The sequence below is a fragment of the Apis laboriosa genome, unplaced genomic scaffold (genome assembly GCF_014066325.1).
Source record: "Apis laboriosa isolate Shangri-la unplaced genomic scaffold, ASM1406632v1 scaffold1_cov151, whole genome shotgun sequence".
Taxonomy (NCBI): Eukaryota; Metazoa; Arthropoda; class Insecta; order Hymenoptera; family Apidae; genus Apis; species Apis laboriosa.
The window spans coordinates 244,907-272,115 of NW_025222279.1; the positions used below are offsets into that span (position 1 = coordinate 244,907).

General features: G+C 29.4%; 2 protein-coding genes and 3 long non-coding RNA genes across 16 annotated transcripts; 2 read left to right on the forward strand and 3 right to left on the reverse strand.

Moving 5' to 3' along the window:
• Positions 1–758: 758 nt before the first annotated feature.
• LOC122712331 (ATP-binding cassette sub-family C member Sur) lies at positions 759–16,365 on the forward strand. 2 transcript variants are annotated; one of them, XM_043931888.1, is made up of 32 exons: positions 759–882; positions 2,238–2,485; positions 3,930–4,176; positions 6,772–7,032; positions 7,119–7,221; positions 8,364–8,591; positions 8,737–8,922; positions 9,001–9,147; positions 9,213–9,413; positions 9,480–9,617; positions 9,698–9,860; positions 9,936–10,114; positions 10,188–10,319; positions 10,381–10,618; positions 10,689–10,794; positions 10,952–11,213; positions 11,281–11,418; positions 11,493–11,735; positions 11,846–12,084; positions 12,149–12,214; positions 12,285–12,392; positions 12,461–12,552; positions 12,643–12,860; positions 12,937–13,158; positions 13,234–13,415; positions 13,602–13,773; positions 13,850–14,081; positions 14,170–14,297; positions 14,364–14,551; positions 14,620–14,723; positions 15,066–15,262; positions 15,364–16,365. In XM_043931888.1, exons 3-32 carry the CDS (start codon positions 3,965–3,967, stop codon positions 15,520–15,522), a joined length of 5,244 nt encoding a protein of 1,747 aa, XP_043787823.1. In that variant the 5' UTR covers positions 759–882; positions 2,238–2,485; positions 3,930–3,964; the 3' UTR covers positions 15,523–16,365. The 2 variants fall into 2 exon arrangements, with proteins under 2 accessions (XP_043787823.1, XP_043787824.1); XM_043931889.1 differs by having other exon boundaries at positions 12,212–12,214.
• LOC122712333 lies at positions 4,021–6,804 on the reverse strand. Of its 4 annotated transcripts, XR_006346319.1 has the most exons (6): positions 6,467–6,804; positions 6,091–6,233; positions 5,611–5,718; positions 5,115–5,531; positions 4,750–4,821; positions 4,021–4,150 (listed from the first exon to the last, which is right to left on the reverse strand). It is a non-coding gene; the product is annotated as an uncharacterized LOC122712333 (long non-coding RNA). The 4 variants fall into 4 exon arrangements; XR_006346317.1 differs by having other exon boundaries at positions 4,750–5,531; XR_006346318.1 differs by lacking the exon at positions 4,021–4,150 and having other exon boundaries at positions 4,495–4,821.
• LOC122712335 lies at positions 6,799–10,680 on the reverse strand. The gene is made up of 4 exons (XR_006346323.1): positions 10,545–10,680; positions 7,882–7,961; positions 7,795–7,818; positions 6,799–6,925 (listed from the first exon to the last, which is right to left on the reverse strand). It is a non-coding gene; the product is annotated as an uncharacterized LOC122712335 (long non-coding RNA).
• Positions 10,676–18,566, reverse strand: LOC122712334. Of its 3 annotated transcripts, XR_006346320.1 has the most exons (6): positions 18,430–18,566; positions 13,856–14,060; positions 13,627–13,770; positions 13,214–13,359; positions 11,862–12,008; positions 11,219–11,430 (listed from the first exon to the last, which is right to left on the reverse strand). It is a non-coding gene; the product is annotated as an uncharacterized LOC122712334 (long non-coding RNA). The 3 variants fall into 3 exon arrangements; XR_006346321.1 differs by lacking the exons at positions 11,219–11,430; positions 11,862–12,008 and adding an exon at positions 10,676–10,812; XR_006346322.1 differs by lacking the exons at positions 11,219–11,430; positions 11,862–12,008 and adding an exon at positions 12,957–13,071.
• On the forward strand, positions 16,572–27,120 carry LOC122712332 (cGMP-dependent protein kinase, isozyme 1-like). 6 transcript variants are annotated; one of them, XM_043931891.1, is made up of 15 exons: positions 18,932–19,541; positions 22,925–22,999; positions 23,311–23,456; positions 23,558–23,629; positions 23,839–24,068; positions 24,156–24,298; positions 24,376–24,513; positions 24,591–24,769; positions 24,852–25,099; positions 25,194–25,517; positions 25,613–25,844; positions 25,943–26,049; positions 26,142–26,381; positions 26,483–26,549; positions 26,646–27,120. In XM_043931891.1, exons 3-15 carry the CDS (start codon positions 23,358–23,360, stop codon positions 26,739–26,741), a joined length of 2,175 nt encoding a protein of 724 aa, XP_043787826.1. In that variant the 5' UTR covers positions 18,932–19,541; positions 22,925–22,999; positions 23,311–23,357; the 3' UTR covers positions 26,742–27,120. The 6 variants fall into 6 exon arrangements, with proteins under 6 accessions (XP_043787830.1, XP_043787828.1, XP_043787826.1 ...); XM_043931894.1 differs by lacking the exon at positions 22,925–22,999 and having other exon boundaries at positions 18,932–19,194; positions 19,418–19,541; XM_043931895.1 differs by lacking the exons at positions 18,932–19,541; positions 22,925–22,999 and adding an exon at positions 16,572–17,006.
• The last annotated feature ends 89 nt before the right edge of the window (positions 27,121–27,209 follow it).

Genomic DNA, 27,209 nt, shown 5'->3' on the forward strand with positions numbered 1-27,209 from the left:
CTCTGAAGATGGCGCTGATTTCCATATTTTTATTCTATTTCTGTCCTTCTTCCACTATTTGCTCTCCTTGTCTATCTCGTTCTATAAGATTTACAAGTTCAAGAAAGAGCTTCGATATCTAATTAATTCTATAATTAATCTATAATTAATTTTATTATTTTTAATAAATATCAAATATCATTTTATCAAATAAAAATATATAAAATATATTAAAACATATAAAAATAATATACGTGTATTAAAAATTAGGTTTAATTAAAATTCAATTTTATTTATTATGTGTACATAAATTTTTAAATATATATGAAATATGAATCTATAAACATTTCGATACTTGATCTTAATTCTTTTTAAAAAAAAAAAAGAATACATAAACTTACTTTATTTTAAATAAACGGAAAATATAATGAGTTACTATTTTTAAAAATAAAAAAAATAGATCTCGTCTTTGCAACTTACATTCAATTGTCAACTTTGCTCTTCAACTTCTTCAACAGTTTCGTCGTAGTTAAATTCCACACGACGTGTCTCGAGATGGAAAAAGAGGCTGACAATGAGATGCCAAGACGGCAGTCCAAAGGAATCCGCTTTTCTAGGACGGGTGAGCTTGCGTTTCCGGTGAAAGAAGAGTTTGCTGCCAGCAGGGCCCAAATCTTTTTTTCACCAGTGACTCATCGTATACATGGAATTACGATTCGCTCGTGTTCGACATTCGACTCTCTGATCTGTCAGTAAGCCGCGAACCATCAACCGGAGAGCACGCATGTTCCTCTCTAAAAGCGATGGCCGCGCACGTGCGTGACCAAGAATACCGATTCGAAACCGACAAGTGGTTCCTGGACTCTTCAGAAGTCGAGTATCGGATGAATAATCGCGTTTCGGGTGAAGATGTATCTTTTAATCCCTTTACACGCTTGAGATTTTTGGATTTATCTTTTTTTTTTTTTTTTACGCTTACACAGTTCTAAAATTTGTATATATTAGATATTCGAAAGATTTGAAATTGCATGAATAAAATTTTTTTTTTTTTTATTTATAAATAATCGCGTTTCAAACGAAAATATTTTCTTTTTAAATTTTCTACGCGATTCTTAGATTTTTTTTTTCTTTTATTTAAATTTAGTAAAATATTTTTAAATAGGATGTATTTGAAAAGTTTGTTTTTATCGTTGAATAAATAACCACATGTTTCAAGACAATGTGCATGTTTAGATATTTTTTTTCTTTTCTTTCATTTATTCTCAATCGTAAAATTCTTTAAGTTGATAATTAAGTTCTTTAATTATTTAAAAGAACGGCTAAATAAATGATATGGAATTTTTTTAAAGTTTAATATTTACAATGAATAACTAATTCTTTAATATTTAAACATGATCATTAAAATTCAAACAAATGTAAACACTTTTACAAATATACGTTACATTACAAATATACTTTAGTGCAATAGTGCAATAAAATTTTCTATTTTAGAAAATGTATACGAAACGATTAATCAAGGAATAACATAAAATATAAATTTTTTCATTCACTTAGAAAAAAATTTATTAAAAGAATCTTGTTTCTAACGTGTATCAGAATTAAGATACATTTTTATTTAAATATCAATTGTTTTTCTTATTAGTATGAATGGTTTTTGTATTAAATTTAACATAAAAATTATAAACTTTGATTTTATTTAATTTGCATGAATAAAATTCATATTGATTTTTTTGGGATTAAAAAAATTATTATTTAATTCAATATTATTCAATATAAATACAGCAACTTTGACACAAATATTTTTCAATACTTTTCTTATAATCTACATTAACTAATAAAATGAAAAAAAATATAAATTATCATTCTCTTATTCATATATCATCTATTATTCTATTATTCATAAATCATCTATTCGTATCCATAAACAAAAAAGATCTCAATTATTCGTAGATAAGATTTTACTTATCATTTATATATTCTTGAGCTGAAGACTAGATATGAGATAGTTTTTAATTACCGAAATTATTTATTAGTAACACATGTATATAGGCCTTTTTTATAATATACACAAAAATTAAATATTAATAAATAATTGAATTATATAATGTTATTCATTAAGATTTAATTTTTCCATACTATAAAAAAAAGGCAAAATTTCTATCACAAAAATTTAACACAACACTTACTTATCTAGTCTTCAATTACTTCAATATAAAAGTCGATTCGACAAAAATTCAACCTCAAAATTAATCTCTCAGCGTTTCATTAAAAAGCATCATCAACATAATACGAGTGCCTACAAGTTAAAACTGCAACATCGAGAATTTTAAAGAAACGAACTCGTGAATCGGGAGACGAAAAAAGTGAAGTTGCAAGTTCAGAAGCAAACTGTCTCACGAGGAAACGGCGAATAAATCATCTGTGACATAACAGAAACGCGATGGCAATAGAGTCACCGTATAAATTATAATAACGAGCCGCGTCGAGGAATTCCAACTGGGAGCACGTAAGTGTTGTTACTTAAAAAGTTAGCGTATCGTTGACTGGCATCCGTGAATTTTAATTAATTGTTTATTCAACGAGCTAACCCGATAAGAGCATATTACCATGTTAACGCGAATCTATTTAATTTATGTAGCATTTCTTTTTTCTTTTTTTTTTTTTTTACTCGAAAAGTAGACCGGTGGAACGAATATGTGACAGATATTTTTACGATCATCATTGAATTAGAGATCGATATTTATATTTTTATATTTTTATTTTGTCACGTGAATGATATTGGTGGCTATAAGGCTTTGATTATGTCGCCTTGAGATTAATGGACACTTTGCATGGATTTGTCATTGTACGAAACGCGCCACGGAAGCTTGAAGTATTAATTTAAATCGTTAAGGGGTGAGCCTTTTTCGTGAGGTCACTGTTAAACGCTATTCAATTCATCCTCTTTTTCATTACAGCTGTGAAATACTAATTTCTTTTCATTTCTAATCTCTCTTTGTGGAGATGGGATTCTGTTCAAATCTTCTTTGTGTCAGCATTTGTTTAACGAATATGATGAATAGAAAAAATTAGTTCAAATAAAATAAGAAAATATAATATATAATGTAGAAATTAGAAGAGATTTTATTAGATCAAGAAGTGCGAAATTGAAGAATAGAGATAATAAATAAAATAAAAATTTATATGATATAAATTATTATTTGGATTTTTTCCATAATATCCATTTATCCTTTTTTTTTTTACTAAATCATTTCACTATGAAAAAAAAGTCCGCAATTTTTACCTATTTTTTCATTTGCCACAAAAGCACGCGTGGAAACATAAGTTTGATTCGATTTCACGTTCGATTCGAACATATTTTTATCAAGCATAATCGAAAACTATTTGAGCATAAGATATTTTTGAAGCACGTAAAGCACACAGTCAAAAAACGATTATTTTTTTTACCTGAAATTAGATCATGCTTCCTGCAAAATAATTTATCGTTATGTCACGAATGAAAATAATGGAATACACTATTCTTGGCATTAATTGCAAAATGTAATACATTCTTCATTGAAGATAGAATTATACTTGCAAATATCCAAAAGAGAAATCAACATATTACATAAAAGTTGTATTAAGCTGTTTGTTAAAAAAGAATGTCAAATTAATAATCATACATCTGCCATCAAAATAACTACGCAAACATGAATTCCACACTTATCGTAAATATATATATATATAAATTAGTCATGCTTTCAATGTAACATGCACAATCATCAAATGCAAAAGGAGTATCTATCAGAAATTTTGATGATAAGATATATTGATGATTACATTAATCATTAATATTTTCTTATTAGTGTCAAAAAGACTAAGAAAGATAGATAGACGAAAGAAAATTGATTTTCAAGAGTATAAGATCCATAGAAAATTGTTGAAAAATTAAAGGAAACTGATATTTTTAGGTAAATGATAAAAAATTCATAGAATTTTATTAAAAATGGATTTCTGCAAGAGATACAAATTTCTACGAATTTTACCCACGAGACGTGTCGTGTGGTCCTGGAAAACGGAAAACGGTACGAATATCCAGTTCACCGAGAAGGAGACCATCGAAGAATGCCTCGTAGAACTCGTCAATATCTGGGTTTCGACGATCACGATTTTTATTGCGTTGATCATCGTTCTGAAATATAAATACAGTAAACAGAAGTAAGTTCAAGAGAGAAAAAATAAAAATTCAATTGAGATTTCAATTTCGACGATAGATCTTCGATAAATAGAGAGATTTATCATTTTTTATTATCTATTTATTTATCTTTATTTTATATTATCTATTTATATTATCACTATCGATATAATATAATTAGAAGTTATGTATGTGATAAGACATGTTTTCGAAAGTAACTTTCTAAAATAATATCTATTAGTTATTTTCTTGAATGTTTGAATATACATTATGCATTACATCGTTAATATTATATATATATATATATATATATATATATATATATTGTTTTACAAAATAAGTAAAATAAATAATTTATTAAAAATTTCGTGTTAAAATTAACATGAGAAACTTATATGAAGTTCTAATTTCAAGATGCAAGCTTAAAAGTGTGGAAATTTTTAGTGGAAAACGAGTAATTAATTAATTTTCAATATTATGTTTTCGAAAATGGTGGATAGTATTAGGAGCTACATAACCAAAGTTAGTGGCACATCTTTTCTATCCTTCTCGCACAATGTTGCTCTCCTTATCTATATATATGACGTCACGAATACCTCCTTGCATATCCTGCTTTGCTAGTAACGAGTCGAAGCTTCGAGTATCCAAACGCGAGATGGCTCTGATCCCTAAAATTTTTCGATTTACATTTTAAATTATGGACAAGATATACTTTATCGACAGTTTATAAAAAGATACGCATGAACAATTCTTTGATGTTTAGAAATGTTGAGAAATATCGTAAAATATTTTATGTATTCCAATATTTTGAATAGAAAAATTTATAAAAGTATTAGGATAACTAGGAAAAAGGAAAAAATTTATCTAAAACGTTAAATCAAGAAAAAGTAATCTTTTAACAAATTTGATTTAACAAATTTGATAAAAGATTTGTACATTATTTAATAATCTGATATATTACTTGATAATAGTATATCGAAATGTTGATACCATACATTCTTGAAAGTTAATGTTAAAACGATAAGATTTGACTATTCGTAATAGCAATGGTATTTGCTTTGGTTGTCACAATGCATATTGTTGAGGAAAACGTGTGATGAATGTTTAATTTGTATTTAAGAGGCTAGAACTTCGAGTTCAGCTAACACCAATTGAAGCAACCTTCAATTAAACGAAACTTTTCACATTTGGGATGTCCCATGATTCATATGGGACTACCATGTTTCATTCAACAATTTGTTTCAATTAATGTGATAAAAATTTCTCAAGCCTGTTAATTTCTTCGCCTTTACTTGACCCTTTTTACTATGGAATTATATTACAATTTATTTTTTAAGTGATGATTGATTGTAATTAAAAATCTTCAATAAGAAGAGATCTATAAAAAAAATTTTAAACAAATTAATTCTTTAACCAGAAAATGAGTAATTGGTATTCTTCTTGGGAACTTTATTTACCCATGTCAAACGTCTGTAACACCTTTCCATTTCTGGAAACAAGGCTGGATCTACAAAACTTTTATCTGTTTTCTATACCAAACTCGTTTCTATTGTTTCTTCCTCGTTCTACAAATAAAAAATATCATAGAAAATATCATACAAAACTTTGGAAATATTTTTCAATATTACTATACTTAAGGCATTATTAATGGTTTTCTTTCCAAACAAAAGATTTAAAGAATATCTTGACTCATTATTGAAGCTAAATAGATAAACAAAATCAAATATGAACTAAAATTTTAAATCTTATTCTATGTACATCCATAAAGATTATCAAAAAATAATTTAAAAAATATATTATTCGAAAAAAAATAAAAAAGCAAAATAAAAATTCAAATCATAATCACAAATAAAAATATAAATATTGCCGTTAATCGCGTAAATTAAATAACAAAATGCATGAATTAAATGCATAACTAAAAGGCTTGAATTAATTACCAGAATAATATATAACATGTGTTCATGAAGGGTATTCATACACCTACGTATACACATTTTCCCGATTTGCGTCATGTTGCGCGTTCGAAGAATTTTAATAAAATTAAATCAGATGGCTGCTCGATTATTTTCTTTCTTCTTCGCTGGAAAATCAATAAAGATTTCTTATAATCCCTTTAAATTTGACCAGTTCTTCTTAAGAAATTGTTCAATCCAGAAAATATTCCAAGAAAACAAGATAACTTGAAAGAACGGAAGTTGAAAAACAAGTTTAAGAGAGTAAATGTTTATTAGACGTGTTTATAAGTAAATCGATCAATTTCTAAAAGATAATGTAAAAATAATTGGACTGCCATTTGTCCAAGGTTGTAATTACCTGGTAATTAGTTGGTTGATTTTATTGGCACTTGAGTTAATTTAGATCATTTTCATGTTGGATTTGTTTATTTCTTTGTTGTAACGAGGGATAATTGAAGGTTTGTCGAAGATCGATCGATTGGATCTAAATATATGCAAAAGATCGTAGATTATTCGAGACATAAATAGGATAATAACTATGAATTACATGTCTATTAAAAATAATCTCTCTTATTATTGTCACGTAAAAAGTGATGAAATTGAAACCTTCACTGATATTTTATAAAGGATCCAGGTTTTTAATACTTATCTTTTTTTACTTAGAGAATGCAGAAGACTTTTGCCATTTCACACAACTAGAACGCTGTTATGTATGACGATGTTAGTGGTTCTTTTCTTGGAATTATGCGAGTCTTTTCTAACATGGATTTCTTGCTCTTCGATCATTACGATAGTAGCTATCCTTTACTGCTGGATCCTGCATCGAAACACCGAAGTTAAGGATGGTTTTGGCATTGCTTACACTACTGGAATATTCGCTACGATTGGTTTATCACGAGCGTGGAAATTCACGTATCTTTATAGGTCAGTTTCGTGAAAAATTGAAAATTTTTTTTTTATTATTGTTAATGACTTTCTACTATCATAAAACAATTTTTGAAAATTTTCAGATATGGTCTATCCATTTTACACGTTCGATATACAACTACAGCGATCACCGCTATTTTCTGCGGTTTCTTTGCTATTTTGGATTCTTATACGTTGTATCTTATAGTAAGTTAATTAATGATTTAATTTTAATAAATTAATTCAAAGTAGTTATCTTCTCAAATGTTACATGTAATTAAGCATAAATCCATTTTAATTTCAATTTAATTTAATTAGACTATCAGATACTTAATTTAAATCAACTACTTCTTATGGTAAGTATCGCGAATTAGCAACATAACATTGCAACCTTATCGAGAAGAACCAGCTACTCCCGGCTGAATGCAAACATTTGTTTTACATTTACTCAGTTTGTTTGAACAATAATGTTTATTATCGTGACCTGGAGAGGCAGAAGAGCTTATCGAATGGTAACAAAGAACTTTTCTTCCTTGATACTGCAAACTAAATCGCAAATATAGCTCCGTTCCATCGATATTCTCTGGTTAGTTTCTAGGAAACCAAATAAATTCTTCGTAGAAAGTATATTTTGACGCTTGATGCACATGTTTTATAACATCCAATAGTCATACTTTAAAATTAATAACTGTTACAATGTCAGGAAGACAAACGTCATCAGCGTTTTATGAAACGAATTCCCTCTCTAATAAAATATAAAATAACGAAATGAAGAATTACATTTCTTAAATATCCATTAATCTCCTGAAAAATAAAATGATGAAACAACAAAATGAAAAAGTTATACTTGTTGCAATATAAAATTACCTTCAAGTGACTTTAGTTCTGTTTTCTATAAAATTATCATCTCAATTCTATTTATGATTATGTAATCATCCATATTATATCTGCAGAAAAAAGAAAATATATAAATAAAATAAAAAAATAACAAAATTAAATAAATAAATATAAATAAATTATACTTTCAGAAGAATAAAATTCTCCTAATCATTTTAATTTTTAGTATTGCAATTATCTATTATTAAATTTCCATCTTGCTATAATATATCAATCCTTTCTTCAAATCTCAATAAGATTGAAAATACTTCTTATGTTTAATTATAATTATGTGAAGAGTATGTCCAATTAAGTAATCTTTCAATAACAGGTAAGATGAACATGTTATCGTTATTCTAAATATATTTCATGTATGCACATTGGCTCCTTGACCCAGTAAAAACAAGCAGGCTGGAGCATACAAATAGCCCACATTTTACTCGGTGAATAATCACGATTTTCACCCTGTCTAGATAAGAAGAAGGAGAAGATACTTGATCGAACGAGAGACACGAGGAAAAATCATGTATAAACACACGAAGGCATCATTTTTCAACAAAATCACTTTTCAGTGGATGATAAATTTGTTGTCCAAAGGATACAAAAGATATCTGGACATTCATGATCTTGGTCAACTTCCGGAGGAAGAGAGTACTAGGAAACAATTTGGAAAATTTCGAAAAGTATACGAGGAGCATAGGGTAATTCTGGAAAATAAAAAATAAACTGTAATAAATTTTAATTAAAAGATATACATTTTCCAATCTAATCATGACGATATAACATTAACGAATATATAAGAATTTTTATAGAATTTAGATTTAGAATGTCTGGTATTATTTGTAGAAAAGAAACAAAAAATTATGTCTTTGGAAATGTTTTTGGAAAAAGATATGGCATCCCTTTTTTATTGGAGGATTGTTAAAGTTATTGGGAGATGCTACAACCCTTGTAGGACCATTGTCTATTTCTAAAATCCTGAACTTTGTTTCTATCTCTCAAAATAAGACAATAACTTCTCAATACTCTATGGTATTTGTATCTAACTACACGATAATTTTTTTTTTTGTAAAGTTAAATAAAAAAAAAAAATTTTATACTATATTTTAGGTTGTCATGACATTTCCAGAAATCTTAGAAAATGGCTATTTTTTGGGCTTATTGATATTGTTCTTTTCTTTATTACAAGGAACTCTAAGTCAAGCTTCCACTCATATTCTCTGCGTTGAAGGAATTCGCTTGAAAACCGCTCTTCAGGTACACTCAAAAATCGAAAATAGAAACCATCGAAAATCATCAATATAGTCAAATTAAAATTGCAGGCGCTGTTATACGATAAAGCTTTACGTTTGTGCTCTTGGAGCATCGACGAAGAAGATAACTTGCCAGACAAGGAGAAAGAACAGAATAAACTCCAGCAATCTGCTGACATTGGAACTTTGACTAATCTGATATCAGAAGATGTTTACAATGTGATGAGTTTTTTATGGATTGGACATTATACGTGGGCCATTCCATTAAAGGTGGAAAAATAAATACAAATATATTTTTATTTTATAAAATTTTCTACAGCTACATATTGTTTTTAGATTACTGCTATTATCTTTTTTCTTTACACAAAATTGGGCGTCAGTGCAATCATTGGAGCAGTTTGTTGCATACTAATAGTGACACCTTTACAATTGGTACTTGGTAAAAAAATGTCGGAAAATTCTAAATTGATTGCTGTAGGTTGATAATTTCTAATTTTTCTTTTTAATTTTTAATAATAATAATAGAAAAATTTTTTAAATATTTTTATCCTTAGAAAAACAGTGATACTAGATTACGTTTAATCAATGAAATCTTCCAAGGAATGAGATTGGTGAAACTTAGAGCTTGGGAAAATATTTTTAAAGAAAAAATAAGGAAAACGAGAGACGATGAGCTAAAGATGTTGGACAAAGACTCTTTCTACTGGACTCTTATTAGTAAACTTAATTTTTCAAACAAATAAATAAAATTGAAAAAAATATAATAATGTAATAAATATTATTCTTTCATAGATTTCCTCATCCATGCTTCTTCGGTTCTAATGACACTTTTCACTTTTGCCGCTTATTTCTGGCTAGAAGATCAAACTCTTGATGCAGGAAAGGTTTTTGCAAGCTTAGCATTATTCTCACAGTTGACTGTTCCTCTTCTCATCTTTCCAGTGATGATCCCTATCATTATCAACGCTATGGTAAACAAAATTTCTAATAATAAGCGAAATTTACAATTTTTATTGTGTTTTTTCTTATTCAAAGATTTTTCAGATTTCCACGAAAAGAATAGAGGAATTTCTTCAACTTCCAGAAATTGAGAATGTCTTGCCCGATTTTGTTGATAGAAAGTCAGAAATTGCTGAGAGTATACCGTCACAGACTAATTCCGTCGATGAATCCATTGTAAATACTTTAAAATAATAATATAAAATTTTATTTAAACCAAATTTTATGATTTCTTCAGGTGGAAATAACGAAGACGCTCAATACTCCTACATTTGGATCATTGGATAACATCAAAGAAGATGAGGAGAATAGACAATCGTGTGGCTTGAAAGATTACGAATTGAATATAAATTCTTCTATAGATACAGTTTTTGAAAAAGATCCGGAAATACCAATACTTACAATGAAAGGCTGCAAATTTTCCTGGGGTACAGAGGAAAGTCTGTTGTCCATCGATGATCTTAGCTTTCCATGTGGTAATTTATTAATTGCAATGATTAATAAATCATTTGAGTTTGTACAAATGTTAACTTCTCTAATTTTCAGGTCAGTTAACTTTAATCGTTGGTAAAACAGGAAGTGGAAAAACTTCTTTGCTGCTAGGAATGTTGGGAGAAATCCAAAGGACAGCAGGATCCATTGAATGGGCTAAGTGAGTTCAAAATTCCTCCTAAAAAAATATTTAAATTCCTTTTTAATCATTGATATAAAATAAAAATATACTTACAAATATATTTTAACATTACAATTGTATCATTTTTATATCATAATTGAAAATGAAACAGATACTCTTCTATTCTATAAAACAGAGACTCCAAAGTCGCATATGTGGCACAGAAACCCTGGCTTCAAAACGCAACTTTGAGAGACAACATTCTTTTTGGATCGCCGTACAAAATGAAAAAATATAAAAACGTGTTGAAGGCTTGTGCTCTTCAATCGGATGTCGATATACTTCCTGGCCATGATTTCACGCGAATTGGTGAAAAGGGGATAAACTTAAGTGGAGGCCAAAAACAGAGAGTGACTATAGCCAGAGCGTTTTACAGCGACGCAGACGTTATTATAATGGTTAGTTAATTAGATCAAAAGAACAAATTTGTTTCAAGATTAAAAAAAAATATATATATATTTCCAGGATGATCCATTATCTGCACTGGATCATCAAGTTGGGCAACAGATCTTTGATCAAGGAATTCGAAAACTGTTACTCAGAAGTGGGCGCACTGTGATCATGGTTACTCATCGACTGGAATTTTTATCCATTGCTCATCAAGTATGTCAAACTCTGCAATACAATAAGTAGATCTTTGGAATAGATAGCAAATTATCACAATGGGTATGATTAAGGTTGTCGTCATGGATGGATGTCGGATCCGAACAATAGGAACGAAATCAGCGATCGAGGATTTTGATCCAGAATTAGCAATCGAGTGGAGGAAAACGGAAACGAAAGAAGAAGATGGATATCGTCGTGTTCATAGAACTGCAAAAGATAGATGGTCTTTCATTAAATTGATATCCAGAATCGGTAACAATGCGAAGAATAAATCTGGGGATAAATCATGGATCACTGATCAAGATGCTCATGTGGTACATATGATTAATTAATATTCGTATTAATTAAAATTATTTGTATTTTATTATATTGTAATTTTATTTTCAATAATAACGATTTATTTTAAATAATTTGGATTTGTTAGAACTCAGGATTCGTACCATTAAGAATGAGAAAAACTACTCTTTCCGGATCAAGATACTTGGCTCATGATTTGACAGATCTTCCAGTATCTACAGAAGAATGGAATGTCGAGAAAAAGCGATTCAAACCGCATCGAAATGCTGTTAGATCGACCAGTCTTCAACCTGAAAGACAACCACCTCTTGTTTTACGACAAAACAGTACTCCGACAATTCTTGAGAGTCAATATATTGCATCTAGGTATACAAAAAGAATTTTATTAATTTTGTTTTTAATAAATTTTTGAAAATAAATTCTTTCTCAGGAAAAGAAATAATACTTTTGATAATGGACAACGTAACAATATTTTCAAGCAAATATTTTCTAGTGGGTAAGTTAGATATAAATTTTAATTAATTTGAAAAAAAAATTTCTTTTATTGATACGTATTTAATTTATAGAATAATTAGTCCACATCCTGATGAAATAACATTGAACAGAGACAAAAGCGTTCTACGAAAATTGATACCATCTGATTCTAACAGACAAATGCAATACAATATTAAAAAGTATAAAAAATTTGTTATTTTTATTATAAAATGTATAAATATCTCCATTCATTTATTTTTTCACTTAGAACTTATCATGATCAAGAAAATGAACATTTTCCTGTGAAACGATTGTTAATAGAATCGAAAGGAACTAAAGAATCTATTGACATTGAAGAAAGTTAGTATACTATAAAAGTATAAAAGAAATCCTGAAAAAAATAAAATATAATAATTTATTACTTTTTATCTTTTTTTTTTTTTGTTTTAGAAGACTATGATACAAAGGAATTAGAAAAACAGTTTCAATGCCAGAAAGATAGCAGAACAATCACTAGAACAATCTTTTATGATTACATAAAGGCTGGAGGTTGGATACCTAGTTTAATTTATATAACAATAGCGATTTTCTGTCAGATTCTTCGTGTTTTCATCGACTTCTGGTTAAGCCAATGGACAGACGAAGATTTCATTCAAGAAAATTATGATGTAATTATATACATTTTAATGATTTAGAATTATTAAAAATTACAATAGATAAAATATCTTTCATATTTATTTTCAGACGGTTTTCTATTTTAAAGTTTACATCATTCTTTCCATTATTTTTATATTATTCTCTATCATATGCAATGCAACTGGTCAATGGACAGGTGCAAGAGCAAGAAGAAAATTGCATGAGGAAGCCGTATCCAGACTTCTAAGAGTGCCAATGTCGTTTTTCGATTCCAATCCCGTGGGAAAAATATTAAACAGATTTAGCACAGATATAGGCGTCATTGATAAGGTCGATATTCAATAAAAAATCAAATAATCAATGAATTACAAGACAATAAATTTACCTTTCCATTTTTTATTAAAGAAAATATCCATGTCGATCCAACGACTGATGTTCTTCTTTCTTCTCTGCGGTTCAGCGATGATTGTGAATGTTATTATCTCACCATGGTTCCTCATTTTCGCTGTACCCATGTGCACAGTTTACTATCTGATTCAAAAATTTTACAGGCGTAGTGCCAAACATTTACAAAGATTAGACGGCAGGTATGATTGTTTTTGGTCAATCTTTTAATCAACTATTTCTTTAAATTTTTTAAAATATTTTTTAGCAAATTTTCTATGAAATTTTTTACGAATCTTTCCAATTTAAAATATTTCAATGAATTTTATATAATTATTTATAATTAATTTAAGTTATCTCGACTTAAAACATCGATTATTCATTTCCAGTACCAGATGGCCGATCACTACTCACTTTTCCGAAACACTTTGCGGATTAGCAACGATAAGAGCTTCAAAGCAAGAGAATCGCTTCATGGAGGAGGCTATAAAGTGTTTGGACATCAACACAAACGCGTTTCTTCTTCTAAATTCCAGCAGTCGATGGTTAGGCATCGTTCTGGTAAGAGAATTTTTAAAACTTTTACAAAAACTTTTCCATTTTTTTCCGATCTATCTTCACCATGAACATTTTCCAGGATTACCTAGGTGCTATAATAGTGAGCTCTGCGATATTTGTAATGTTAATTTCCGCTAAATTGTATCCACATATCACGCCTGCTCTAGTTGGCCTGGCGATTAATTACACCCTACTAGTGCCAATTTATTTAAATTGGGTGGTGAAATTTATCGCGGAGACAGAGATATATTTTGGTAGTGTTGCTCGGATCTCCACTTACAGATATGCCCCTGTGGAAAATTATCAAGATGGTATTTTGTCTCTGAAATATAAATTTTAATTTGAAAAATAAGGTATAATAAAAATAATAAATTATTTGATTTATATAATATTTTCTAGGCTTTCATATATCTAAAAATTGGCCCAACAAAGGTGAAATTATTTTTGAAAATGTTTCTCTGAGATACGCTTCTCAAAATCAACCAGTGATCTCGAATTTTTCTCTGAAGATTCCAGCCGGTCAAAAAGTAAGAATTCGTAAAAAAAAATAAAAAAATGCTATTCTATTTTGATGTATATATATATGCACATAGATTGGAATTTGCGGGAGAACCGGAAGCGGGAAATCCTCCACAGTGATGGCACTGTTTCGATTACTAGATATCATTCAAGGTCGCGTATTAATAGATGGAATAGACGTCCGACGAATTCCTTTGAAAATCCTTCGTTCGAGACTTTCAGTAATTCCTCAGGATGTAATCATGTTTAGTGGAACCATTAGGTAATCATTGTTTATCCAAAAAAATCAATTGAAAGTAATGATAAAATGATAAAAGTAATGATTTCCAGAGAAAATTTGGATCCTCTGTCGGAATACGAAGATCGAGAACTATGGAACGTGTTGGAAATAGCACAGATCAAAAATGTTGTAGCTTCACATCCTGAAGGTCTTAGTAAGTATAATAAATTCAATTATAATTAAATTCTTTCAAAGATTAATTAATTTTATTATTTCTAGAAACTTCTTTTTAAATTTAAACTCATATAAGAAAATTATACGAATTTCTGATTATCCATAACAATTCAAATTCTAATATTTTTATCATGCATTTTGTTGTTTATATCAAGTTTTTTACTGTTCATCCAACAGATAAAAATTGATAATAAGACAAAATTTAATGGATGGTTTTTATTAATCCATCAAATTTATTATATTTTGTTCCAATTTTTTTTAATAAAATAAAAATATCCTATATATAATTTTTTAATAGAATTTGTCCTTTTAAAAAAAACAGATTTCGAGGTAAAAGAAGGAGGCGAGAATTTCTCTTCCGGTCAATTGCAGCTGCTCTGTATGGCGCGGGCGATACTCCGCAAGTCCTCGATTATCGTCCTCGATGAAGCAACCAGTGCGCTCGACGCCTCCACGGAAAAGAGCCTCTTGAAAGCAATTTCAACCGATTTCGAGAACAAAACAGTGATCGTTATCGCGGTAAATTCGATAATCAAAAATTTCTTATCTCCAAGTGAAAGAAAGATGTGAATATAATGACATCATTTTTCATTAATCATTTTTATCTATTTACTTTTCAGCATCGTGTGTCCGCGTTACTCGATTGCGATCGAGTAATCGTGCTCCACGATGGAAGGATCGTCGAAGATGGATCACCGGTAGATCTGACACGACGACAAGATGGTTTCTTCGCGAATATGTTAAAATCCAATGAGGAGAATGAAACGAACGATTGTTGATAGAAAACAGATGAATAAAAAAAAAAAATAATAAGATGGATTCGATTAAAAAACTGCAACACAAGAATGTATCTAATATGTTCGATGATCACATAGTATTTATTTTTGATATGGATAATAAATTAGGAATTTCTAAAATGTATTTTTGTAAATACATTAAAAATGCATTAAAATGATCGTTGATCGATCTGACACATTTCGTTTATACGTTGATCATAGGCAATGAAATTGCGTTGCATATTAAAATCTCATCATCATAGATAAAAGATAATATAAATTGAGAATTTTTCTCTTTTAATCCATGTAACAAGAAAATTATGTAAATTTTGTACTTAAAACTCAGACTAATCGAAGTCTATTCTTTTTTAAATAAAAAAACCAATAAAAAATTCACTTTACAAATTAAAGAAGAAAAATTTAATGACAAGTATTTCTAGAATTCCAGCTTACAAACTTTTATTTCATAAATTAAACTGATTCAATTTTTTCATAATAATAAAAAAATAATTCACAATAATTTGCACACTTCTTTTATACGAGCAATGACCCATTGTTTTTCAAATGAGAAAAAAGAATTTTGCTCTTACTCTGATCTGTTGTACATTCAACTTCCTTTTAAAATATCCACACTCTCTAAATATTCTTATCGCTAAAAAATTCGTCATACATACGTAATAAACAGATTTTGTCAAAGATCAAAAGAAAGAACCTATCCAAACCTAAGCCAAAGCCAATCAATCAGAAAAATTCAACCTGCATACCATTCCTTTATCAAACATCTATCTTCTAATCAGATCGAACGAATCTAATGGAAATGTACCTTCCACCAAAAGAATTTTCGTATCGATCTATTCCACGTGTAATCGAATATATAATCATCGATACCGTTGACTGGCGGCGTATATCACGGATAAGGTGCCAAACGATAATAATTATGTACCAATGCCCCCCACTGTTAGCCAACGATTGAAAACGAGCGCGTGTTTTTCAGCTAGTGGCATTGAGGCCAGTAGTCTGTCGATAACAACGCGAGTCCGCGAGCGAAAGTCCAAAGCGAATTCGCTCGACTCCTCTTTCTCGATCGCTCTCTCGATCCTCAAAACGATCTTGTCACCCGAGTCGATCTCTTTAAGTCACGATGCCGAAAGAGATACAAACGTTCGATTTTCTCGTTAAAAATCTTCCAATTTTTCAAATTCAATGACAATACGCAGTTTTTTTCTCGATTTTGAGAATTTTCCTCCTTGAAATTTTATATCTTAGCGCGAGGAAGGGAAATATATTCGCGTGAAAAATGAAAGCGCGTGATCGTACGTGAATTTTATTCCTGGAGAAAAAGCTTTCTAATTATCGTGAATAATCGATCCATGTGATTGTGGTAACGGACAATGAATCTCGAAAGTGGCTCGTCTTTGTGAAACTTGAGTTTGTGAATTGAACGAGTTTGGAAGAAGTTGTGGGAAGAGGGAGATCAGATGTTTTGAGTGAGTATATCTTGATCATTTCCTTCTAAGAATATATTAGAAAAAAAATTTAATTTTGCAAATGAAAAAACATTACTGTCACTCTGAATTCAAATCTAAATTTGAAGAATTTCAGAAATTAAAATTCATCGATCATCTTAATTCTTCTAATAAAATAAAGATTCGTAAAAAAAAAAAAAAAGAAGAAATTATCTATCATGAAATTAAGTATCGTGAGTTTCGAAAGTTTAAAAAAGATTAAATCCTGATTCCTTTCTATTTTCTTATATGTTTATATTCTCTCTGTTTATACGTTTGTCGATTGTGCAACTCTTTTTCACCACCGATTTTAACCGAGATTAGATCGAAGATTCGAAGCATTCCTCGTTCCTTCGTGAGGCGCGAAATTCGTACATGTAATCATGTTGAGTTGCACGATATCCGATATTTCGCATAGTGTTTGTTTTAAATTCGAATTCGAAATGGACCAATTGATTTACCTAGTCGATGATTCATCGTGGACGAGATATCGTAAGTTTTCCCGTGATTAGTTGGTTTTACGAGCTTTGGTAATTTATGATACGAAATAACTGAAAATCGTAAGTTCTTATGAGCGATGATAGTTTTTTTGTTCGACACGAACAGGTGTTGTAAGAGCAATTTTAATTTAAAAAAAAAAAAAGAAGAAGAACAACAAGAGGAGTGTTCGATGTGAATGAAAGATGATAAATGCATTCGGGACTGTACGATAAGAGGCTATAGTTTCGATGATAATAGTGTAATAAGAAAATTAGTTCCTGTCTTCGGAATGAGGTCGTGAAAAATTGCATAAGAAATAATGATAATCAACAAACAATATATTGAAGATATCTTTGTGATAAGTAATTAACTTTTTCTATTCATCAATGAATTCATATTATCGTGAAGAATTAAATATTCGAGGAATTAATAAAAGGAAATTGTATGAAGTCATCGTTTCGAGGCTAATTTTTTCGCGTGGAAACAAGAATACATTAAATACGAGAAAATATTTAAAAAGCTTGTTCTTTTAATAGAATTTCAAGTTGACTAAAAAATTTCGATTTTTTCATAGCAATTCCAGGAAAATACTAATCATACTAATCTATCAAAAATAACTTTCTTTTCTTTACGATCGTCAATGCACGAAGAAATGAAAGTAAATAAAAATTTTCATTAATATTTCAGAAAGTACATGAAAAGATACAATTTTTCATGATCACGACAGATTCAAAAATTGACGCAAAGAAATATTAGAATTTTCCTATTCAATTTTAGAAAGAAAAACTTAAAAATTCTAATTACAAAACTGCAACTAGGAAAAATTAATTTCCCTTTCCTCTCGCAAAAAGAAGAAGAACTGGCCGACCTTATTAATGAAAAGAGAATAGAATTCATTAGATAAGATTCATAGCTGTGTGTGTACCTGTTGACATTGTGTCTCTTTGTTATCGGCTAGATAAGATTTCTGCGTCTTTGTCGAACTTGAGACATCAGTTTTATGCGCGAATTCGCGGAGTGCACCTCATCGTTTCTCTGAGAATTATATATACAACACATAATCCATAATTCGATCCATAATCCTTCGATCAAAGTAGTAATATCGCGAGATTTTTTCCCTCCCATTGGTAAATTTTTTTCCTCGATCACGTCTTCCACGTTAAAAAATCTGAAAGGTGAGTCTCGCCGATCCAAGGGTCCACGCCAGAAATACACGATTTCTATTCGCCCCTTCGTACGTGTCCCATACGAGCGGGAATCGTGAAGAAACTATTTTCTCGAAAAGGATAAACCCCTCTATTCCGTTTTCTATTTCGATCTTATCTTTATCTTCATCTTACAATCTAATCGATCAGCGAAAAAAATGTAATTGAATCTGTCACGAGATTATGTCGCGATAATGTTTCACAGTTTAATTATAATGAGAGCAACGTCGGCTCACAGATAAGATTTCCGCATTTCTGTCGCGCATAACAAATTGCGAGGAAACAAATATTGCACGCGATTAAGTAATTTCGTTGCGCAATTAAGTTTAATTATTAAACAGCTCGGATTAACTGAACTAAAATAATCGCGATTCGAAAGATTCGTTAATACCGGAAGAGGGAAGGTTTTCGTCTCGCGTTGCGCTTGCGGTTTCCGTCGTTTTCTCGATAAATAATAAAGCGATTAAGTGACGAGGGTAAACAAGGTGATTAAAGAAAAATCAAACACGATAACGGGACGAAAATATTGGGCGAGCGTAAAAATAACCGGTGAATGTTTAACGAGTGAGAGATGGAATCAAGAATCACGATTTGGGAAAGGGGCACGTGTGTGATTTAATTATGCTCGTGTTAATTGAGCTCGTCGATACTGATTAAAAATTTGAGTAATATAAAATTGACGTCGTTTGAACGATGTTTTCGTTTAAGTTTTCAGATAATCACGCGGATTTTTTCATGAGATATCGATGAACGTGTGTTTAATAATTATTAATTAACGTGACTGGTATATGCAAGAATAGTTTCTTTTCGACGGAAGAGAAAGAAATATAAGGTAGAAAAAAAAGATATGTGTATGTTGATGTGTATGAAATTTAGGTTCCTTTTTTTTTTTTTGATTTAATGGATTTTGATTTAATGGAGAGATCATTAAATTAAATGAGATCGTCCGTTAAATTTTGTTAATTATATTTAAAAAAAATTGTAATAAATATCAGATATATTTAACAAGAAAAATATTGGAATAATCAGAATATATATGATATATCTGTCATATCAGTTAAGCTGGAAAAATTGTAAAAGAAAATTACTTAAAAATATACATATATATATATTTATATCAATTCAAAAGATTATATCTTTTAGATTATATCACTTAACATTTTAATCAATATCTTGAAAAATCAATTATCTTGAAAAAAAATTTTAAAATTGCACTGGAAGATTGGAAAAACGATATTTTATATACTTATTAACTTAATATTTTAAGTATATTTTTATGAAAAAACAAGTCTGAAATATCATTAATGGAATTATTGATTTTGTCAAATGGAATATTCAAAAAATCTTCCTGGTCAAAATATTTGTCATCTGTACACAAACCAGGAGAGACAATTTTAAACGCGTTTCACAAGTGTTTTGCTCAGATTTCTGTCTGAATATTCAAAAAAAGAGGAAAATATTCCATTCTCAAATTTATTCAGGAGAATTTTTTCTGCATCTTTTAAATGTCAAATAGCACATATTATTCTATCAAAATCTGGAAAAATCCTTTAGTGTAATAACAAAATAATATAATTAATTCAAAATGGAAAAAAATAAATAAGGATAAGAGGATATTAATACAAATGAATTTGTAAGCCTCTCGCTATTTTGAATATTTCCAATGATATGAAATCTTGTATTGTTAACACTTCTCGTTTCTACTATTATTTACTCATTTCTATCAATATTGGCATCAGCTATTCTGACACCGTCTGCTAATACGAACAGTCAAATAAATCATTTATTATTTATCATCCAATACAACATCAAACATGACTGAATCTAAAAATTTCACATACCGATTTACGAGGAAAAGATTTAATTAAAACTTTATTTTCAAAAATTTCCATCAAACGTGGAAGATCTTTAGAAGATATTTTCCTTTTTAATTAAAATATTTTATCTTTTTCATTTTTCAAAATATTTTAAAATATATTTCAAAATATATAACGTTCTGTATCTTCTTTTATAATTAATAAATCCTCAGAAACTTCTATTCGTGTTCCATAAAAATTCATTTATAAAAATACTGAAACACCAAAATATATTGTGAAACATTTGAAAAAGAACAGACATTTTTCTATACTAGCATTAAATTAAATAAAATTAAAAAGTCTATCCAAATTTCATAGAAATTTAATTTTAATTTTAAATATAGTCTAATTTTTGTATTAATAAGAACAAAATTGTTAATAAAAACAAAAAATCATAAAACTTTAGATTTTAATGTTTCGAAATTCTAGATACATTTTAATCAAAGAGAAAAAGAATAAGGAATATCCTGAATCGTTTCACTTATCGTTAAATCGCGATCATCGATCACATATTTCCCATTCCTCGTGTTTAACGAGGAATATTGTAACAAGAATTCGAACGTTGTGCAAGGAAAATTACGAAACGTAGGCGTACTTGCAGTGAAACGTCCTCGCGATTACGTAAAAAAGAAAAAGAAATACACAAAGAGGCAGAGAAGCGAGAAAAAAAAAAGCAAAAGGAGCAGCTTCGATCGTTTTTTATTAATAGCTCGATCTTTAACGAAGCAGGAAACGATTCGCGAAAGAAATATGGCGCAGTTACATAAAATCCGCGATGGAAACGATTTTTTAAGTTTGATTTTTTTCGCTATTTTGATAAGGCGCTTCATTTCGAGGAAATTACGTGCATTCTCGTGAACAATTTTCGATGATAATCTCTTTTGTTTCACTTTGTTTCCCGTCTTCCTAAACCGATTTCTTCGAATTCTTCGTCAATCTCTTGAGATAATCTCGCGTTAATTTATGACAAGAAAAATCGAATAAGTAAATAAAAAAAATTAAAATCGTTCCGACAATCAATACCTGATTTTTGAATGATGAATCAAACTTTGAATCATTGATCAATTAATTTTTATTTTTATTCCTTCTTAAGATCTTAAGATTGGTTTGAAGAATTGTTGGCCAATTTAAATGATTGAAGATTTGACAAATTCTTATGTAATCACATACTCGATATACACGTTATAAATAATATTTGGATAAATCTTCTAGTATGACTAATCAAACATTCTTATCGTGTCTCTTAATAAAATATAAAGACATACATAAAGCAAAAATTGAAATTATCATTGCGAGAATTTTAACGATCAATTTTATATCGTCATCGTTGATTAATTAATTGTCAGATGAAGATTTCAGATGCGAAGGTTTAAGTTAATTTACATCGAATCATTAAATTTTCTCACGTGAAAAAATTGAAGAACGTTTTTCCTATATTTTAAAAAAAGAGAACCATTTTAAAAAAGCTCTTGAATCAAATTTAATTACAATATATTTATATTTCGTCGACAGATAATGTGTTATTGAGGAAACAAATTTTTTTATAATACATGAAACATATCAAAATAATGAATAGTAAATCCATAATGAATATTGTAATATCATTATTACTTATTAAATTTATTTATATATAATTATTCACTAGATATCACAATCAGAAAAATTAAATTAAATTAAATTAGATATAAATATAATAATTCTTTTCTAACTATCAATATATTGATAATCTCATTATTCCCCATTGTTATATTTATTTTTTTTTGCATCTATCTTATTAGACAAATAAATGATGAATAGAATCTAATGAAAAGAAAAGCTTATCTTTGATTTTCAAGATAATTCGACTTTGCAGTATTACGTTGATGAAACTTTAATATCAATAATTTAGAATCATCTATATAAGTTATAACGAATATTTCTTTTTTCCTGCACAACCTGCACAAATTTGATATTGACTAAGCAATTGACAAACGATGAACAAAGATAACTATGATAACATCGATTCATAACATTGGAGTTCGATCTCTAGACTCCGCGATTCATTCGAAAATAATCAAGCTCGATTAATCAAAGAAATTTCTCAAGTTATTGACACAACAATTCGAAAATAAAATCGATAAAACTCTCTTCTATCATCGTTTTCGCAATGACAATTCAAATCGATGCGCAAGTTTTTCAATAACGAGAAACTTCCGAAAGGATTGTGCCATAAAACGAGAATATCCACACATTATGAGAACGTGCTAATTTATCGTGACGTCAGCGCACAATCGCATCGAACATCATTAGCATAAGCATGTGACCAGCTAAGGCCACGTGCTCGAATTTGTCTCATGCGTAAGAACTTTTTGTCTGACAGTAGTTTTTAAGAGAGGCTTTTGCGACCATTTCGACAACAGATCGGTCGAACAAGAAGAAATAACAAATCGTAACAGTGAGTAATAGTTAAGATGGATATTGATCGATGATCGATTAAAAAAAAGTCAAAGATATCATCGAATAATTATTTCTGCGCGTTTCCAGGAATTTTCATAATTTTCATAATTTAAAACGCAATAAAGCGGATCTTTCTTGATTTTCTCAAAGAAAAAAAAAAAAAAAAAAAAAGATAAGTTACGTTATCAGTATGGAATTCGAGCCAGATAAAATAACTCATTCGATTAAAATGTCGATCGACAAGTTATTGATTTATACATGAATAAATTTATAATTTAATATTAAGAAGAGATTATTTTTTTGTCTCAGGAGTCAAGAGAGTGTGCTTTCGACATGTTTTGGATGAAGAAAGTATAATGAAATTCTCGTGCTTTCCGACGCCAAGTATCCTGGGACAGAGGGGTAGTATCAATCTGATTTCTCTGTCCAGGAATGACGAATCAAACGTGATCAGTGTAAGTGTAATAAGAAAAATTTGTTTAAAGAATAAAAATTATATTGTAGCTTTATATGAAAGGAACAATTAATAGATCGTTATATATTTATTTATTCGTAGAACGGAAATGTGAAAAGTCCAGTGGTAACAAGTTATAGGCAATCAGGTGAACCAGATCTGAGTCATGGTGTGGTGAGCATTTAAAAATAATCAAAATATCTTCTAATCGATTGGAATGAGATTATTATCAATAATATATTTCTTTAATAATATATTTCTTTAAAATTTAAATAAAAATTTAAAGACTTTCGATCTTTTAAATCATAAACGTCAAAACGAGAAGATAACAAGTTGAACATAATTTTTTTTTTTTTTTGAAAATATTTTTAATTTTAATTCAGATACGTTCCTTACCTGGTGTTACAATATTTAATGGAACTGGACCTCCTGTACATACCAAAGGCAAGGCACCATCACCACCACGACAGAATCATAGTCTCCTTTCCATAAAGCAAGAACAGGAAAATGCCAGAATTTCGGATGTTCAACCTGCAAATCCCAGAGGAGGTATTATCGGCAGAACTCCGACGCCACCCTCTGCACCGAGTCCTGTTTATGAAAAAGATGAAAAGTAATATTTTGAAAAAAAGAACAAAATTAAATGAATTCAAAGATTATGAATATTAATGAATTAATAAAAATATTTTTTATCTTATAGGAGTAGACAACAAATTACAAAAGCTATTTTGGAGAATGAATTCCTTGGTAATCTTGAAGAAAACCAGGTGGAAGCGTTAGTTTCCGCTATGTATTCGAAACAAATACCACCAAATACTTTAGTGATTCAAGAAGGAGATATTGGTAAAAACTTTTTTATTATACTATTATATATTTTGATATTTAATTTTTATCTTTTTTTTTTTTAATCAATATTTCAGGATCGCATCTTTACGTCTCAGCGGAAGGAGAATTTGATATCTATGAGGGCAACAAGTTCCAAAGAACTTTTGGACCTGGTGTCGCATTTGGAGAGATTGCCTTATTGTATAACACTATGAGACTTCGATCCATCAAGGGTAAATACTGATTATATTGTATAACAATTAACAAAAAATAATAATTGGAAATGATAACGTTTTCATTTAACTTTCAGTAAAGAAGGGTGGAAAAGTATGGGTACTCGATCGATCCGTGTTCCTCACGGTAATGATGAAATCAGCCCAGGAAAGGTTGGAAGGAAACATTCGATTTCTTCAACGAGTTTCCGTTCTCCAAAAATTACCCGAGCCTAAAGATCACGTCTTGGCTAAAATTTCTGATCTCATTCGTGTGGTAAATATTTCTCATTTTTCTACATTTACATAATCATCTCCATACTAAGTTTAATTTTGAAAGAAAATTATCTTCTTGGTAGGAATTCTTCCCTGCTGACACAAAAATAGTTCGGCAAGGAGAAAAGGGTGAAAAGTTTTATATAATCAGCGGTGGAAACGTCAGAATAACAAAAGATACCGAAAATGGTATAGAAGAAGAGTTGGTGGTTCTTGGAAAGGGTCAATACTTCGGAGAATTAGCTATTTACGATGATGCTGGTGAAAATCGACGACATGCCAATGCGATTGCATTGGCTCCTGGTGTTGAATGTTTAACATTGGACCGAAAGTGAGTTTTCGTAGTCTGAAAATGATAAATATTCTCGTGCATACTCAGAAAATATTATTCTTCTTTGGTTGATTGAAATTGAATTAAATTTCAGTTCCTTCCTGAATTATTTGGGTGGTCTCGACGAAATACGTAATAAGGACTGGTTAGCAGAATATGAGAAGCAGAAACGATCATTGACGTTTAAAAAATGGTCTCACGAATACTCAAACATCACTTTAGCCGATTTAGAAACTAAAGGTACCTTGGGAGTCGGTGGATTTGGTCGAGTCGATTTAGTCACTTTAAAATCTGATTCTGAAAAGAGTTTCGCGCTGAAGAAACTAAAGAAAAAAGTGATGGTCGAACAGCAACAGCAGGAACATGTTTTGAATGAGAAACATATTATGCAGGCCTGTGATTCTCCGTTCATATGCAAGTCAGTATCTAAAAAAAATTATATTAATTATCAATTTCTCGCGCGATAATTGAAAAAAAATTATTTTTGATTCTTCCGACTTATCTTTCATCCAGACTCTATCAGACATATAAGGACACCAAATACGTATACTTCCTGATGGAAGTTTGTCTAGGTGGAGACGTATGGACAACTCTCCAAAGAAGACGATTCTTTGACGATGCGACTGCACAATTCATGGTGGGATGCGTAGTGGAAGCTCTCGATCATCTTCATTCGATGAACATTGTTTATCGAGATTTAAAACCGGAGAATCTTATGCTTGATATTCGTGGATATTTGAAATTGGTAAGTTTAATATATCGTATTAAGAATAAATTTAAAAAAATTTGCTCTTTTTTTTTTTTAGAATATAAATGAAATGAAATCTTGTAAATATTCTTCAGGTTGATTTTGGATTCAGTAAAAAGATTGGACCATCCAAAACATGGACATTTGCTGGTACACCTGAATATGTAGCGCCAGAGATTATTTTGAACAGAGGCCACGATAGGTGAATAATTAAAAAATAATAATTTAATCTAATAAAAAATATGAAGAAAGAAATTAAAGATGGTAATAAGATAAATCACATTTATTTTGAAGAGCGGTGGATTATTGGGCTCTGGGAATTCTAATTCACGAATTATTGATCGGTAAGCCACCCTTCCGAGGTTCTGATCACATGACCATTTACAACAAAATTGTAAAAGGTATCGAAGTAGTTGGAATACCAAATACCATTAATAAAAATGCAAACAATTTAATCAAGAAACTTCTTCGTCTAAATCCTTCTGAACGTCTTGGATACCAAAGAAATGGTATCCAAGACATTCGAGATCACAAGTAAGTTTTTTTGCAACATACATAATTATTTGTAAAATAGATATAAAATATTAAATTAAAGTAAAATATAGATATTTTAAAAAAATAATTTGTTTCTTTAGATGGTTCCATGGATTTAATTGGAATGCTTTGCAAAAATTGACTTTACCGGCGCCAATCGTTCCAACGGTACAAAAAATTTATTCTCAATACATTTCTGCTTTTTATGCAATTTTTAAAAATTTTTCAATCAAACTTACGTTCTTCTGTTTCATAAAATTCTAGGTGCGAAGTCGAATTGACACGAGAAATTTCGAGAGATATCCTCCAGATCGTAATATTCCACCAGATGAGTTCTCCGGATGGGACGAGAATTTCTAAAAGAAAAAGAATTTATGCAATAATCAGTTGAATACAATCTGTTAATTGAACGAATAATAAGAATAGCAAAATTGCAAAAAAAAAAAAAATACATGAAACTTATTTTGAAATTTAAAAAATTATATCATGTATCTAATCAAGATCTATTAGATACATGTATAAATTAATAATTTCCTATTTATATCTATTAATCTATTCGAAATATAATATATATATGTTTTAATTACTTTAATTTTTTAAAATATAATTAATTACCGTATAGTATGAATATTCAAGGCTTGTAAGAGTATTAAAAAATGAACAAAATGATACTCTGATTGACAATAATATAATCATGATAATTTTAATGTTATTAATTAATAATAAATTTATACATAAATTGCTAAGTTATTACATATTAATACCTAATATTAATACCTATTAATTTTATATCTATTTTTACATCTATTCATTCGTGCTTCCCAATTT

Bases quoted from the DNA above. Each gene is read 5' to 3' on its own strand.
- LOC122712331 (XM_043931888.1), top strand. From the start codon at position 3,965: ATGGATTTCTGCAAGAGATACAAATTTCTACGAATTTTACCCACGAGA. The intron at 12,553-12,642 runs GTTAGTATACTA...TTTTTGTTTTAG, and splicing joins ATCTATTGACATTGAAGAAA to AAGACTATGATACAAAGGAA. The intron at 15,263-15,363 runs GTAAATTCGATA...TTTACTTTTCAG, and splicing joins AAACAGTGATCGTTATCGCG to CATCGTGTGTCCGCGTTACT.
- LOC122712332 (XM_043931895.1), top strand. From the start codon at position 23,358: ATGAAATTCTCGTGCTTTCCGACGCCAAGTATCCTGGGACAGAGGGGT. The intron at 24,299-24,375 runs GTAAAAACTTTT...TCAATATTTCAG, and splicing joins GATTCAAGAAGGAGATATTG to GATCGCATCTTTACGTCTCA. The intron at 26,050-26,141 runs GTGAATAATTAA...TTTATTTTGAAG, and splicing joins TTGAACAGAGGCCACGATAG to AGCGGTGGATTATTGGGCTC.